This window comes from Taudactylus pleione, unplaced genomic scaffold (genome assembly GCF_031769625.1).
Source record: "Taudactylus pleione unplaced genomic scaffold, aTauple2 ptg001691l, whole genome shotgun sequence".
NCBI classification, from domain to species: domain Eukaryota; kingdom Metazoa; phylum Chordata; class Amphibia; order Anura; family Myobatrachidae; genus Taudactylus; species Taudactylus pleione.
Window position 1 is genome coordinate 290,611 of NW_028286088.1, and position 17,017 is coordinate 307,627.

At 45.5% G+C, this 17,017-nt stretch overlaps 2 protein-coding genes across 4 annotated transcripts in view; one reads left to right on the forward strand and one right to left on the reverse strand.

Moving 5' to 3' along the window:
• The first annotated feature begins 3,244 nt into the window (after positions 1-3,244).
• LOC148439573 (peptidoglycan-recognition protein SC2-like) overlaps positions 3,245-17,017 on the forward strand; it is a 41,524-nt gene continuing 27,751 nt past the window's right edge. For 2 of the 3 annotated variants that reach the window (XM_088464559.1, XM_088464560.1), the window contains exon 1: positions 3,247-3,452. Coding sequence is in view for 1 of the 3 variants with exons in the window: in XM_088464558.1 (XP_088320684.1) it covers positions 3,404-3,452 (49 nt within the window). In the remaining 2 variants the exon portion in view is untranslated. Of the gene's footprint in view, positions 3,453-17,017 lie in introns of all 3 variants that reach the window. The other variant, XM_088464558.1, reaches the window with a different exon arrangement.
• On the reverse strand, positions 5,694-11,606 carry LOC148439574 (peptidoglycan-recognition protein SC2-like). The gene is made up of 4 exons (XM_088464562.1): positions 11,548-11,606; positions 9,312-9,513; positions 9,117-9,235; positions 5,694-6,008 (listed from the first exon to the last, which is right to left on the reverse strand). The coding sequence occupies exons 1-4, from the start codon at positions 11,594-11,596 to the stop codon at positions 5,830-5,832; spliced, it is 549 nt and encodes a 182-aa protein (XP_088320688.1). The 5' UTR covers positions 11,597-11,606; the 3' UTR covers positions 5,694-5,829.

Here is a 17,017-nt window from a genome sequence, read left to right on the forward strand (position 1 = left end):
GATTAGTTTATTCTGGAAACTCTTGTAATAACCTATGGTTAAGCCGTCAGGGCCAGGGCACTTTCCCGTAGGTGAAGAGGCTAATGCTAACTCTAGCTCACGCACAGAGAATGGAACCTCCAACGCCAGCTTATCTAGAGGTGAGATAGTAGGAAAGGAAATGGAAGCCAAATAATCAAGAACGTTTTGTGAAGTAAGAGGATTAGAGGATACAGGATTAGTATTAGGTAGGTTATAAAGAGAAGAATAATATTGTTGGAAGCATTCTGCAAGTTTAGAGGTTTCAACTTGAGGCCTTCCCCCACTATCCTTAAGTGTGTGTATGAATCCACATGCTCGCTGGGCTCTCAGCGCTCTAGCCAAAAGACGTCCCGGCTTATTACCCCAGTGATAAAAGCGACTTCTACACTTTTTAACGGACAACTGTATGTTGTTCGAAAGTAATTTGCTAAGAATATTACGAGATTCCATAAGCTTATGATAGTCCTCTTTAGACATGGTTTGTTTATGCGACGCCTCTAGTAATTTAATTTGTTGTAAAAGGGTCGAAATCTGTGCGGATTTTTGTTTTTTAATATAGGAGCCCAATTGAATAAGCTTACCACGGATAACGCACTTGTGCGCTTCCCATATTGAGATTGGGGAGGTTTCTGGTAAGTCGTTGTGGGTAATATAGTCAGATAGCGCAGTATCAATTTCGGCTTTACAGTATGTGTCCTGTAAGAGGGATTCATTTAATCGCCACGTCCATTGTTTAGAGGAAAAATGTGGAAGGATCAACGTCAATGAGACCGGAGCGTGATCTGACCATGTTATTGGCCCAATGTCAGCTTCAGCGAGCATGTGGAGGTGTCTATGGCTGAGGAATAGATAGTCCAGGCGAGAGTATGTGTTGTGAGGATGGGAATAAAAGGAGTAGTTACGGCCCGTGGGATATAATGTCCTCCAGGAGTCTGCCAGTTGGTAATTATGAAACAAAGTCTTGACTTTTTTGTACTTAGCAAGGGGATACCTAGGCGCATCCTTAGATATATCTAGTGAGGGGTCTAAGGACCAGTTAAGATCTCCTCCCAAAAGAACAATACCCTGAAGTAGGGGGTCAACCATATCCATTGCAGACCGGAGAAAATCATATTGGCCCTTGTTGGGAGCATAAATATTGATGAAAGTGAAGACCCGATTATATATGTGGCATGTAAGTAAGAGGAGTCTACCCGGAATCAATCTATGTATGTTTACATCAGAAATGGGGAGTTTGCGTGAGAAAATAATTGCGACGCCTTTCGACTTCCCCTCTGGGTTATTATTATAATAGGCAGCAGAATAATGTCTATCACACAAAGACTGAGGGCGCGCTGCAATTTTAAAATGTGTTTCCTGAACCAGTGCTACATCAACTTTATTTGCCCATAGAGCGCGCAACATTTGAGAACGCTTTTCTGGAGAATTTAATCCTCGGGCATTGACGGAGGAGATTAAAATTTTAGTAGGCAGGGACATTATGGATGGCAAAGAAATAATGGCATTCAAAGACCCAAGGGAAAAAAAAGAAAAAACAAATAAAGAAAAAAAAAAGAAAACAACATTGAAAAACAGACATTAACAAGATATGCAAGATAAACAATACTGAAAAACCCGCGACTGAAACCACGGAACAACAATTATGGTCCGAAGTCTCAGTAGTAATATACATTAAGCGGGTGAGGGGGCACAGGGGATTGGTGTCAACTTCAACCTCAAAAGGTTAGCAAGGTATAAAACTCTAGATATAAACATCAAGACATATTAAAGTTTAGTGAACATTACATTATGGGAAAATATAACACTGTCAATATTAAATATAAATTAGCTCTCTATAGTGAACATTATCCTAGAAAAGGGAAATGGAAATACACAATCAGGTAACTTCTGCTGCGGAATGATCTGGGGAAAACCTGTTTCGACGTTGAGGATTCCTGACCGTCTGCCAAGAGGAAGGCCGTGATTCAGTTGAGGGCAAGTCCCATTGAGCTAATGGTTCTTTCCAATCAGGAGTTTCAATTTTCGGAAGGCCCAGAGCAGAACAAAAGGATAATAGGTCAGAGGGGTTATAGAGAGTGTGCGATTTGCCCGAGAGAGTCACCTGCAGGTGGAAGGGGAATCCCCATCTGTACTTTAATTGGCGTTTGCGCAACTCATCAGTCAGTGGGCGTAGAGCTCGGCGCTGTTGCAGAGTATGCCACGATAAGTCCTGAAAGATGTGAATAACATCGCCATTAAAATCCACACCATCTAGTTGCCTGACTTTCCGCATTATTTCCTCTTTTTGGGCAAAATAGTGTAATCGGCAGATTACATCTCTCGGGCGGTCGGATGAGGAGCCACGCGGCCGCAAAGCTCGATGTACTCGGTCAAATTGTAGCTTGTCGTTTGGGTTATTGCCGAGAATTTCATTGAAAATCTTTGTTAAAGCATCGATTAAGTTCGAGGGGAGGACATCCTCAGGCAAGCCCCTGACGCGTATGTTATTTCTTCGGCCACGGTTGTCCAAGTCTTCCATTCTGGTTTTAAGCGAGAGTAGTTCCCTTGATTGTTGGGCAACTATTGTTGTCAACTTAGACAAAGAGGAATCTGTGTGTTCTTGACTATCTTCTAGGGACGTAAGGCGGTCCGACAGTAAAGAAAGATCTTGCTTAACAGACGCCAATTCCTGACGAAGAGTATTTTGGATGTCTGACTTTGTCGGTAATGTCTTGACGTATGTCAGAAGTTCTTGTATGTCATTGTTGGACTTTGCAGAGGATTGCATTGCTGGGGTCTCCATTGACATAGGGCTAGGAGGATTTGATGGATCTGGTGAAGATGCTATTGAGTCAGAGATAGAGTCTTGTTTAGCAGGAGTTGGCAAGAGAAATGGACGTAGGTCAGATTGACATGGTTCTGTTCTAGGATGAGGAGTCTCTTTCTTGTGAGCAGATTTCCCGGTTTTGCCCATGGCATATAGGTAGCTGAAAATGTAGGTTAATGATAGGCAGTAAACGTTCGTTTAAATGTTACGATGTCATATGAAAAGTTGAGGCAGTCGATCACCAACCCCCAGAGGCCAGGGGATTATTATATAGCCATTATGGATGTATAACGCCTTGTTTCATGGTAGTATGTTAGAGACAGTCATTGTGGTTAAGAGCCCTTTTTACATAAATATCGCTCAAAAGTGTTGTCGACAAAGGTGAAAAATATAAATCTAATGCCAAGTGCTGTTATGGCATGCAATAAAAGCTATGACCACCGGGGGGAGCACCAGTATCACTGGATCAGAGAACACTGTAATAGAGAATAATTACTGAGTCCAGCACAAGTTAAACAGGATAACGGACACCACAGAGGGTTATACAGAGAAAGAAGGCCCAGTCATCTCTTCAGAATGTTCCCGAAGGCAGACGACTCCCTGGAGACAACAACCCACACTTATAGTGAGTATGGACTGGGAGGGGTGTTATAGGTTTCAGTTGGGGCTGGAGGCTGTGTACATGTAGCCAGGGGGACACATCCGTGCGGCCTGCAGGGCTTTGCAAGACCCCCTTAAATGGTCACCAAGGAGGGCGGTGGGGCAGAGCCCAGTGTTAAAGCCTCTTCAAAGGGGAAAGAGCTGTGGGCTGATGTGTCACTTCACGGGGCCCAGCAGGAGCCAGCGGCGGCGGCAGCCGCGATTAAAATAGCGCTCCTTAAAGCGGTGTCCAGGGGGCTTATAAGACGGAGTGGGAGAGGCACTCACCGGAGGATCCCCACGGAGGAAGGTAGCGGCACACCCCGGAAGATAGCTGGGGTCAGGAGCGGCAACATTAGCGGAGGCACAACCCGCGGACCACGGAGGCTCCAAACTCGAGGCCGCAGCTTCAGGGGGAGAAGTAGGCCTCAATCGAGCAGGGGGCTCAAATCGCTCCAATAGTCCGGGCTATGGAGCCAGGGTGGTGTGGGCTCCCACAGGTGTCTGAGCAGCGATGTGTCAAGTGGGTAAGACGCAGGCTCTTCTCTATAAAGGACAGGTAAGGCAGGAGCTGTATAAAGCCACGTCTGTCCACTCTGCCAGTTAGGCCACGCCCCTTTCTTTTACTTTAAATCATCCTGTGCAATTGTATGTATGTCTTGTTTATTTACCTATTTTTCCCTGTAATATAACCCTGGAGATATTTCTCAATAAATCTTAAACCTTTATCAGCGTTACCTCTGTGCTCTAATGAATTCACGGCCTGGAGAGGCCCATGCTATATTTGTGCAGTCACTGTGAGTTTAAGTGAGATTTAAGTGTCTGGCGAACATAAGGGCACTATTTTAATACTCTTCATGGTAGCAGCTTAGGTAAAACCCACGTCACAACCACCCAGCTATGTCAGGTTGGCGTATCTGAGCGCAGGCTGGGCACGGTGTCATGACACACAGCCTGAGGCCTCATAGCGTGCGCTGAAGTCGGCAATTCCTGAGTGAGGTCTGACCTGCCGTAACTGTGTGTATGGGTCCGATGTTACTGATTATTTCGCTATGTTGCCCAAGTATACGGATGTGAGTAAGGGGAAGTGGGCGCCCTTATGTCAGGCTGTGATCGCAATGCGAATGCAAACATTTACATATCACCGCTGATATTAGCAACTGCGCTGTGTGTGTACAAGCAGAATAGCGATCCTTAGTGAATCAGGCCCTTTGATAGATCCCTGTTATTTTAAAGAGACAGGTTGTCCCCTCACACCTGATTGTCGTCCCATAGATTGAAAATACCTGACTAATTTCATCTTCAAAATATTTACTAAGCCTAAAGGTTCACATACCTTTGCCACTCACAGACATGTGATATTAGATCATTTTCTAAAAAAATGAGCATGTCTAATTGTTTTGTCTGGCTCTTATTCTACTTTTTGTGTGTAAATCTGAGGTAATTTTAGGCCAAATTTCAGCAGAAATATAGAAAATTCTGAAGGGTTCACAAACTTTCAAGCACCACTGTATCACTCAACTCTCAAGAACAAGTTTATATGAGTTCTGTGTCTTTCCGTAGATTGTTTTAGCCCCTTAAAAACGCAGAATTTTCCCCTATCATCATGACATCAGTGATTGTACCTAAATATACATATAAACCACAGAAAAAAAGATTCCCTCCAGCACACTGTAGATATGATACATGATGATAGAGATTCAGAGGTATTAGTTACATACATGTTTTCTATGGTGAAGTGTAAACCCCGCCCTTTACAAGCACCTGTGCTATGTCATTAAGCTGAAATGAGCGACCACCATACTTTTTGCATACATATAAACCACACCTGCGGGCGGCTGCTTGCCTCTCTCACCTATGTTCAGCACCAGCTTAACAACAGGGCATGTGGGGCGATCCCCTAGGGGCCCCCACACATTGGGGGATCCCCACACATAGCTACATCACCATCATGGGGGCATTATGGCATAATGTGAACTGGGGACACTACAGTGTGTTGTAACACATTGTGGTGTAGCGAGTATTTACACTTTGTGATAACATCACCAGCATTGACAATTTCATTGGTAGAGGGCCCCTAAAGTTAGTTGCCGTGGGGCCCCAACAAACCTTAAGCCGGCCCTGCCTATGTGCATTTTACCCAGCCATGAAACCAGCTCAGACAAAAACAAGGCTCAGTTCACAACAATTTATTGCTTAGAATTTCTTCTGGTGATATAATGGGAGGTTGTTTCCAGTATTTAGGGAGGGTGTAAAGGGCACCCCAGGAGTGCTCACTGTGGCACCATGTTTTACTCATAAATATTCTCCTGTGACCAGGTCCTCAGGTGTGTCCTGTACAGTCTCAGTACCAGGATGGGATCTTAAGCCTGGAAGTTTGGCCAGGTTGTTATGGTGCTGTAGAATGTGTTTCCAGGGCATTCGGTGGCAGTGACATTGCGATGCCCCTTCAGGATGTAGGCAGACTTGATGTAGCCACTGGTGACGCCACAGGCTATGAGGTCCTTGGCAGCATTCTGGGCAACGGTGGTCGGGTTGGTGTCTGAAATAGAGTTAAAACAAAATGGGTCAAGTGCTATCACTTTTAGCTGCCTCTATGTTGGAGATGAGAGAGAAAAGTCTATGGAAGAATATATAAAAATTTAGATTATTATACAGAAACAATTGTGGATCGTGAAAACGTCTTGGTGTAAATGTAATTGGCGTTCATGGCTTTCTGACGGCTGGAGATACTGGCTGTAAGGGAATATTCTTCGTTGCTGTCACTGAACTACATAACAGGAAAATGAAAGGCTGTACCCATTTTCATTATCTGTACTATAGCAACCTTCTACTTTTATAGACCTCCATGTGATGGTCTCATGGTGGTTCTACTTTATAGACTTCCATGTGATGGTCTCATGGTGGTTCTCCTTTATAGACGTCCATGTGATGGTCTCATGATGATTCTCCTCCATAGATTTCATGTGATGGTCTCATGATGGTTCTCCTCCATAGATGTTCATGTGGTGGTCTCATGATGGTTCTCCTCCATAGATGTTCATGTGGTGGTCTCATGGTAGTTCTTCTTCATAGACTTCCATCTCATGGTGGTTCTCCTTCATAGATGTTCATGTGATGGTCTCATGATGTTTCTCCTCCATAGATGTTCATGTGATGATCTCATGGTAGTTTTTCGTCATAGACTTCCATCTCATGGTGGTTCTCCTTCATAGATGTTCATGTAATGGTCTCATAATGGTTCTCCTTCATAGATGTCTATGTGATGGTCTAATGGTGGTTCTCTTTCATAGATGTCCAAGTGAAGGTCCCAGTTGTTCTCCTTCATAGATCTCCATGTGAAGGTCTCATGGTGGTTCTCCTTCATAGACTTTCATATGATGATCTCATGGTAGTTCTGGACATTGATCTGCTAGATTAGGGGCGGGCAATAAGCAGCCCCCCAGATGTTGTAGAACTACACATCCCAGCATGCCCTGCGACAGTTTTGCTATTTGGTCATGCTAAAACTTGCAAGGAATGCTGGGATTTGTAGTTAACCAGCTGGAGGGGTGTTTATTGCCCACCCCTGTGCTAGATACATCTCCCCCAGCTGACCTACAAATCCCTGTACTGGCTCAATCTACTGTACCTTCTAGAGAACATTACAAGTTTAACACTTAATTGCTTGTAAATTTCCAATACCACCCACCTAATTTTTCACCTACTAAACATCCCCCTAATTGACTGGTTAACTTATCAAATGCCCTCAGTCCATTCCCCTAGACCTGCAAGACAACACTTCCAATGTGGAATTCACTCCCGTCCACATCATTCACATATGGACACCTGCGTCCTTCCTAATCTCATCACTTTCCCACCAGCATGCTACACCCAGAGACATAATCCATGTATATCCGGACTCCTTATCGCAGCCAAGTGTGCTTCTATAGACTCTTGGATGATACATATGGGCAACTGCAAAAACTCTAATCCATGCACTCATTATCTCCGCATTAATTAGTTCTATAGTCTTCTTACTTGTCTTCACCAAAACAGACTCTCACCACTATAATCTATTCTGAATGCAGCTGCGGGGCTAATTTCCTCTGTCAGTTCCATCACTAGTTACTTGTATTCTACTGAATTCAATCTAAAATAATTTCACTTACACATAAGGTTATTAACCAAACTACACCAACATACAACTTTTCACTTATCTCATAACATCTCCCGACCTCTCCGCTCTGCCCAAGATCTGCGTCTCTCATCCACAAGCATCTCCTGCTCCCAGTCACAGGACATCGTTCTGCACCCACTCTGTGGAATGCTCTTCCATGCACAAGACTTTTACTCTCGTCTCCAAACCTTCCAGCGTTCCCTAATAATTCATCTCTTCACGCAGTTTATCAAGTCCCCGGACCTTCCACATAACCTCCATAAACTATTCTACCCAATTACCTCCCCACATAACATCACATATGTTCTCCTCCTACATTCACACAGCCCGCTGACCCCAGGCCAACACTACTGTGTGACCGGATCATACAGCCCACACATAATGTCCTGTATGTTCCCCCCCTACACTCACACAGACCGCTATCCCCAGACCAACACTGCTGTGTGACCGGATCATACAGCCTACCCATAATGTCCTGTATGTTCTCCCCCCTACACTCAAACAGACCGCTATCCCCAGACCAACACTGCTGTGTGACCGGATCATACAGCCCACACATAACATCACATATGTTCTCCCTCTACACTCACACAGCCCGCTGACCCCAGGCCAACACTACTGTGTGACCGGATCATACAGCCCACACATAATGTCCTGTATGTCCCCCCCCTACACTCACACAGACCGCTATCCCCAGACCAACACTGCTGTGTGACCGGATCATACAGCCCACCCATATTGTCCTGTATGTTCTCCCCCCTACACTCAAACAGACCGCTATCCCCAGACCAACACTGCTGTGTGACCGGATCATACAGCCCACACATAACATCACATATGTTCTCCCTCTACACTCACACAGCCCGCAAACCCCAGGCCAACACTACTGTGTGACCGGATCATACAGCCCACACATAATGTCCTGTATGTTCTCCCCCCTACACTCACACAGACCGCTATCCCCAGACCAACACTACTGTGTGACCGGATTATACAGCCCACACATAACGTCACATATGTTCTCCCCCTACACTCACACAGACTGCTGACCCCAGGCCAACACTACTGTGTGACCGAATCATACAACCCACACATAACGTCATATATGTTTTCCTACACACAGCCCACTGACCCCAGGCCAACACTGACCGGATCATAGAGCCCACCAAGAACCTCTGCCATCGGGCTGCTGGGCCGCTCTGCAATATGTATCATATCGCTATTTCCCTATAGAGTGTGAGCAGGACCCTCTGTCCTCTCTGTCTGTCTGCAATACCCAGTCTTGTTCTATTACTCTTTTGTTCCCAATTGTAAAGTGTCTGACGTTATATAAGTAACTGTTAGTTAGGAGACTATGGTTCTCCGCTAATGTTCCTCTACATCATGGGATTGTCACCGTGTACGGTTTCAGTGGGTTGCTATAGATAATGGTAGGGGTGGGGCATATTATCTGTATGTGGATAATTATAGGATAAGCCCCACCCAACTCACTTGTGAATGTTCCGATTAAGTTGATACCAATGGAGTTTGAGTTGTAGTTTGGAGCATGAGCACCAACTGATGTCCAGCCACGGCCCTCAAATATGCTGCCGTCCCCTCCGACCAGGAAGCTGTGGACAGAGAAAGGGGTTATTGGCGGCCGACGGGCACCACTGAGTTCATGTACCCAGTAATGCCGCCACTCACCTGTAGCCAATGTCACACCAGCCGTTGCTGTCCATGTGATAGTCCTGTACGATCTTGGTCTGAGTGATGCAGGTAGCCTGGCTGGAGCAAGACGCGCCGGCTGTGTGGTGGATGATCACGTATGTAACAGGAGTGGTCATCGCATCCCTACACGTGGGGGCACGCCCCCCCCACTGAGCCTTTGTGAGGATTGTGGGGCAACCTGCGGATGAAGACTGAGACATTTCACTGGATAACTGCCCCAGCGACTTCTGATCCTATCAGGTCTCTAATGGCTGTATATAGAGGATTCCATCCAGTCACAATCTGCACTAAACCAAGTCATCTCATCAGAGATTTCCTTTCATTCTTTAATGTGCGCCGGACAGATGAAAAAAACATTTCTGATTGGCTGCACCAAAATGCAATTTTTAGTACGTGTCTTAGTAGTGTTTTTGCTTCAGTGAATGAAAAAAGTGTTTAGAGACTATGGGTCTGATTCCCTACCGTACGCAACTGCGATTATGCACGCAATCGAACGTTTGTTTCGTTCTGCGTATGCATCGCAGTGCGTGAACCAGCCGCAGAGACTGTGCAGACCCATCGCAGAGTGATTGACAGGAAGTGCCGTTTGTAGGAGGTGACGGGGGGGGTCCGCGAAATGCAGTGCTTTCAGACGCAGTTGCTTCGAAAAATTAGCCACTGTGATGCTGTACGCAGGCTGAGCACTCATAGCGTGCGATGAGGTTAGCAAGTGCTGAGTAAGGTCAGAGCTTGTGCCAGTGTGCGTGAGGCTGCGATGGTACCGGTGGTTTCGCAGTCTTGCTAAACATAACGGATGTGTGCTAAGTAAGGTGGGCGTCCTCATGTTGTGCTGCGAGGGAATAGCGATCGCAGAGGATTCGCATACCATCGCAGGGAGACTACGTGCGTAATCACTATTGCATTCGCAGTTGCGATCCATAGTGAATCAGGCCCTGTATTAGTTTAGGCCATTGTTACAGAGGATAACCTAACCCAGAGATTCCCACATGTGCTCCTCAAGCCCCCCCAACAGTTCAGGTTTTAGAGATATCCATGGTTGAGCACAGATGGTTAAATCAAATTAACTGAGATACTAATTGTCACCTGTGTTCAAGCATGGATATCCTTAAAACCTGGACTGTTAGGGTGCCTTGAGGACCAAGTTTGGGAACCTCTGACCTAACCGGATCCTTGTGATAACCATGTGCTCTCAGTAATGGATTGGTTACTGGCAGGGAACAGCTGGCAGAAGAGTCTCAGGATATTACCTCCTCTTGTGCTGAGGCTGAGTGGGACTTGTCCTCTGCATCTACTTCTAAAGTGCTAAGTCCCACTTTCATGGGTGACTACCACCAGAAGTCACTGTCCCTGTACTGCCAGGACTGCGGAGGGGGAGGAGGGCACCGTCATTTATAGAGGAGTAGTTCTAGGTTTGGTGATCGTCAGATAATATCACCCTCTATTACAGACAGTATTAAGCAGCCCAGGGGGAAGAGAGGGACATTTTGTTAGCACTCAGTGATAATTATAAAACATCTGAAATCTTTCGATATATTAAAAAAAAAAAACATTTAGACATTTTGCGCCCTCTAAGTATTATTTGTGTGTATATATTTATATACTTATAGTCATTTAAGACATGAGGAGCCTGTGCAAATGCTGCAAAAAAAAATTTGTCTCCATAGTTCATACGGTCCCCAAAAATGTATATTTATATACATCTAGTCATTTTTGGCTTGAGGAGCCTGCACACTGCACCCACCGCGTGTCCAGCGTCTGGTGTTTCCTTTATTGCTCCTCTCCCTGATGTCACAGTGAGATAATACATACCTCACTTTCTTTCTAGGTGACTAAGATATACAGTATTGAAAACGCAATTCAAATTCAGCCCGTAGTTTTTGTGTGATGCCGGAATGAACAGACAAAAAATCCGAAAAAAAATAAAAATTCTTTCCATAGTTCATACACAGTAATAACATTTCTCAAAAATTCTATGTACAGACACAACCATTACAGCTTTATGTTATATGTGTAGATATGACAGTGTATCCTAACATCTGTCCTCAAGGCACACTAACAGTCCAGGTTTTAAGGATACCCATACTTGAGCACAGGTGACTTAATAACCATATGCCCTCAAGCATTGATATCCTTAAAACATGGACTGTTATCGCGCCTTGAGGACCGAGGTCAGATGACTATAACATTGCGTGTTACCCGGGTCTGTACTTACTGTGAGCCACAGCGCAGAGGGCGGCGAGGAGGGTTACAAAGCTCAACATGATGCAGAGAGTCCTGGGAGAGAAACATAAGCAATGAGCATATCTATACAATACGAGAGGACAGTATACAGAGGTATAACCCTATAGATTGTAAGCTCTCACGAGCAGGGCCCTTTCTCTCATGTTCCTTTCCTCCCCTTACTTATACCATCATCTCCTCTCCACTGCCTACAGCGACACCGATCCTCTGGGCTCAGTCGTTGCTGCTACTGTGCGTACTACGACTGCACATACAGCAATGGTTATATGGCCGATATCCCTATATATGTTCTGCAATACTTCATACTGTAAGTAATTCGCATTATTTCTTGTTACGTGTGTACTGCTTCTGTGTGTGTGCTATGTGTGTACTGCTTCTGTGTGTGTGCTATGTGTGTACTGCTTCTGTGTGTGTGTGCTATGTGTGTACTGCTTCTGTGTGTGTGTGCTATGTGTGTACTGCTTCTGAGTGTGTGCTATGTGTGTACTGCTTCTGTGTGTGTGTGCTATGTGTGTACTGCTTCTGTGTGTGTGCGCTATGTGTGTACTGCTTCTGTGTGTGTGCGCTATGTGTGTACTGCTTCTGTGTGTGTGCGCTATGTGTGTACTGCTTCTCTGTGTGCGCTATGTGTGTACTGCTTCTCTGTGTGCGCTATGTGTGTACTGCTTCTGTGTGTGTGTGCTATGTGTGTACTGCTTCTGTGTGTGTGTGCTATGTGTGTACTGCTTCTGTGTGTGTGTGCTATGTGTGTACTGCTTCTGTGTGTACTGCTTGTGTGTGTGTGCTATGTGTGTACTGCTTGTGTGTGTGTGCTATGTGTGTACTGCTTGTGTGTGTGTGCTATGTGTGTACTGCTTGTGTGTGTGTGCTATGTGTGTACTGCTTCTCTGTGTGCGCTATGTGTGTACTGCTTCTGTGTGTGTGTGCTATGTGTGTACTGCTTCTGTGTGTGTGTGCTATGTGTGTACTGCTTCTGTGTGTGTGTGCTATGTGTGTACTGCTTCTGTGTGTACTGCTTGTGTGTGTGTGCTATGTGTGTACTGCTTGTGTGTGTGTGCTATGTGTGTACTGCTTGTGTGTGTGTGCTATGTGTGTACTGCTTGTGTGTGTGTGCTATGTGTGTACTGCTTCTGTGTGTGTGCTATGTGTGTACTGCTTCTGTGTGTGCGCTATGTGTGTACTGCTTCTGTGTGTGTGCGCTATGTGTGTACTGCTTCTGTGTGTGTGCGCTATGTGTGTACTGCTTCCGTGTGTGTGCGCTATGTGTGTACTGCTTCTGTGTGTGTGCGCTATGTGTGTACTGCTTCTGTGTGTGTGTGCTATGTGTGTACTGCTTCTGTGTGTGTGTGCTATGTGTGTACTGCTTCTGTGTGTGTGTGCTATGTGTGTACTGCTTCTGTGTGTGTGCTATGTGTGTACTGCTTGTGTGTGTGTGTGCTATGTGTGTACTGCTTGTGTGTGTGTGTGCTATGTGTGTACTGCTTGTGTGTGTGCTATGTGTGTACTGCTTGTGTGTGTGTGCTATGTGTGTACTGCTTGTGTGTGTGCTATGTGTGTACTGCTTCTGTGTGTGTGTGCTATGTGTGTACTGCTTCTGTGTGTGTGTGCTATGTGTGTACTGCTTCTGTGTGTGTGTGCTATGTGTGTACTGCTTCTGTGTGTGTGTGCTATGTGTGTACTGCTTCTGTGTGTATACTGCTTCTGTGTGTGTGTGTGCTATGTGTGTACTGCTTCTGTGTGTATACTGCTTCTGTGTGTGTGTGCTATGTGTGTACTGCTTCTGTGTGTGTGTGCTATGTGTGTACTGCTTCTGTGTGTGTGTGCTATGTGTGTACTGCTTCTGTGTGTATACTGCTTCTGTGTGTGTGTGTGCTATGTGTGTACTGCTTCTGTGTGTGTGTGCTATGTGTGTACTGCTTCTGTGTGTGTGTGCTATGTGTGTACTGCTTCTGTGTGTGTGTGCTATGTGTGTACTGCTTCTGTGTGTGTGCTATGTGTGTACTGCTTGTGTGTGTGTGTGCTATGTGTGTACTGCTTGTGTGTGTGTGCTATGTGTGTACTGCTTGTGTGTGTGTGCTATGTGTGTACTGCTTGTGTGTGTGTGCTATGTGTGTACTGCTTCTGTGTGTGTGTGCTATGTGTGTACTGCTTCTGTGTGTGTGCTATGTGTGTACTGCTTCTGTGTGTGTGTGCTATGTGTGTACTGCTTCTGTGTGTATACTGCTTCTGTGTGTGTGTGCTATGTGTGTACTGCTTCTGTGTGTGTGTGCTATGTGTGTACTGCTTCTGTGTGTGTGTGCTATGTGTGTACTGCTTCTGTGTGTGTGCTATGTGTGTACTGCTTGTGTGTGTGTGTGCTATGTGTGTACTGCTTGTGTGTGTGTGCTATGTGTGTACTGCTTGTGTGTGTGTGCTATGTGTGTACTGCTTGTGTGTGTGTGCTATGTGTGTACTGCTTGTGTGTGTGTGCTATGTGTGTACTGCTTCTGTGTGTGTGTGCTATGTGTGTACTGCTTCTGTGTGTGTGTGCTATGTGTGTACTGCTTCTGTGTGTATACTGCTTCTGTGTGTGTGTGCTATGTGTGTACTGCTTCTGTGTGTGTGTGCTATGTGTGTACTGCTTCTGTGTGTGTGTGCTATGTGTGTACTGCTTCTGTGTGTGTGCTATGTGTGTACTGCTTGTGTGTGTGTGTGCTATGTGTGTACTGCTTGTGTGTGTGTGCTATGTGTGTACTGCTTCTGTGTGTGTGTGCTATGTGTGTACTGCTTCTGTGTGTGTGCTATGTGTGTACTGCTTCTGTGTGTGTGTGCTATGTGTGTACTGCTTCTGTGTGTGTGCTATGTGTGTACTGCTTCTGTGTGTGTGCTGTGTGTGTACTGCTTCTGTGTGTGTACTGCTTCTGTGTGTGTGTGCTATGTGTGTACTGCTTCTGTGTGTGTGTGCTATGTGTGTACTGCTTCTGTGTGTGTGCTATGTGTGTACTGCTTCTGTGTGTGTGCTATGTGTGTACTGCTTCTGTGTGTATACTGCTTCTGTGTGTGTGTGCTATGTGTGTACTGCTTCTGTGTGTGTGTGCTATGTGTGTACTGCTTCTGTGTGTGTGTGCTATGTGTGTACTGCTTCTGTGTGTGTGCTATGTGTGTACTGCTTCTGTGTGTGTGCTATGTGTGTACTGCTTCTGTGTGTGTGCTATGTGTGTACTGCTTCTGTGTGTGTGTGCTATGTGTGTACTGCTTCTGTGTGTGTGCTATGTGTGTACTGCTTCTGTGTGTGTGCTATGTGTGTACTGCTTCTGTGTGTGTGCTGTGTGTGTACTGCTTCTGTGTGTGTACTGCTTCTGTGTGTGTGTGCTATGTGTGTACTGCTTCTGTGTGTGTGTGCTATGTGTGTACTGCTTCTGTGTGTGTGCTATGTGTGTACTGCTTCTGTGTGTGTGTGCTATGTGTGTACTGCTTCTGTGTGTGTGCTATGTGTGTACTGCTTCTGTGTGTGTGTGCTATGTGTGTACTGCTTCTGTGTGTATACTGCTTCTGTGTGTGTGTGCTATGTGTGTACTGCTTCTGTGTGTGTGTGCTATGTGTGTACTGCTTCTGTGTGTGTGTGCTATGTGTGTACTGCTTCTGTGTGTGTGCTATGTGTGTACTGCTTCTGTGTGTGTGCTATGTGTGTACTGCTTCTGTGTGTGTGCTATGTGTGTACTGCTTCTGTGTGTGTGCTATGTGGGTGCTGCGGACCCCATATGGCGCTGTGTCATAGTGGGAATTACAAGCTGTGCTCAGTGTAAGCTGCGCAGTACAAGAAAGGGGTCTAGTTACTAAGCAGTGTTAGGAGACAGAGTGAAAAGTGATAAGGTGCCAGCCAATCAGCTCCTAACTGTCATCTCACTGGCTGTGTTTGAAAAATGACAGTTGGGAGCTGATTGGCTGGCACCTTATTACTTCCTTATCACTCTGTCTCCTAACACTGCTTAGTAAATAGGCCCCATAGAGTGTGAAGGTAACGGAGGCCTCGGCTGCACTCACCTGGTTCTGTCTGATCCATCACTTGCACCCTCCGTTCCCCTATTAATAATCCCTACATGGCCCTCCCAGGAGGAGGGGGCTGCTTATCTGGGTGGCCTTGTGGTGGGTGTTTGTTCAGAGATCAATTATTGGAATTTTTGGTAACTACCTGTATGCGCTGCAGAGCAGAATACTGAGAAGCTCTGCAGACTATCATGCTTATTCCTGTACTGTACATTGCTCCTCGCTGTACATTCAGTCTCTGATAACATATCTGACACCAACAGGTGCACTCAGCGAATTTCTAACACATTATATATTAATTATATCACATTATTCTGCCTGTAAATCCCTGCATGAGGAAAATTATCTGTTACTGATGGTTAGTTTAAGTTGTTGGTGGACTAAACCATTTATTATCCAATAAGAGGTGACATTTTCCCACTTTTTCATTGGGTACCAAGAGGGTCTTTCTCTCTGTGTGTAGTGTAAATGTGGGTGTATCTGTACAGAGAAGGTAGTGTGTGTGTAGTGTAGATGTGGGTGTATCTGTACAGAGAAGGTAGTGTGTGTGTAGTGTAGATGTGGGTGTATCTGTACAGAGAAGGTAGTGTGTGTGTAGTGTAGATGTGGGTGTATCTGTACAGAGAAGGTAGTGTGTGTGTGTGTAGTGTAGATGTGGGTGTATCTGTACAGAGAAGGTAGTGTGTGTGTAGTGTAGATGTGGGTGTATCTGTACAGAGAAGGTAGTGTGTGTGTAGTGTAGATGTGGGTGTATCTGTACAGAGAAGGTAGTGTGTGTGTAGTGTAGATGTGGGTGTATCTGTACAGAGAAGGTAGTGTGTGTGTGTGTGTGTGTAGTGTAGATGTGGGTGTATCTGTACAGAGAAGGTAGTGTGTGTGTAGTGTAGATGTGGGTGTATCTGTACAGAGAAGGTAGTGTGTGTGTAGTGTAGATGTGGGTGTATCTGAACAGAGAAGGTAGTGTGTGTGTAGTGTAGATGTGGGTGTATCCGTACAGACAAGGTAGTGTGTGTGTGTAGTGTAGATGTGGGTGTATCCGTACAGAGAAGGTAGTGTGTGTGTAGTGTAGATGTGGGTGTATCCATACAGAGAAGGTAGTGTGTGTATCCGTACAGACAAGGTAGTGTGTGTGTAGTGTAGATGTGGGTGTATCTGTACAGAGAAGGTAGTGTGTGTGTAGTGTAGATGTGGGTGTATCTGTACAGAGAAGGTAGTGTGTGTGTGTGTGTGTAGTGTAGATGTGGGTGTATCTGTACAGAGAAGGTAGTGTGTGTGTAGTGTAGATGTGGGTGTATCTGTACAGAGAAGGTAGTGTGTGTGTAGTGTAGATGTGGGTGTATCTGAACAGAGAAGGTAGTGTGTGTGTAGTGTAGATGTGGGTGTATCCGTACAGACAAGGTAGTGTGTGTGTGTAG

Coding starts and splice junctions, on each gene's coding strand:
- LOC148439574 (XM_088464562.1), bottom strand. CDS start 11,596: ATGTTGAGCTTTGTAACCCTCCTCGCCGCCCTCTGCGCTGTGGCTCAC. Junction 9,514..11,547: donor CCTCTGCGCTGTGGCTCACA/GTAAGTACAGAC, acceptor CTTCATCCGCAG/GTTGCCCCACAATCCTCACA. Junction 6,009..9,116: donor CTTAATCGGAACATTCACAA/GTGAGTTGGGTG, acceptor ACTCTATTTCAG/ACACCAACCCGACCACCGTT.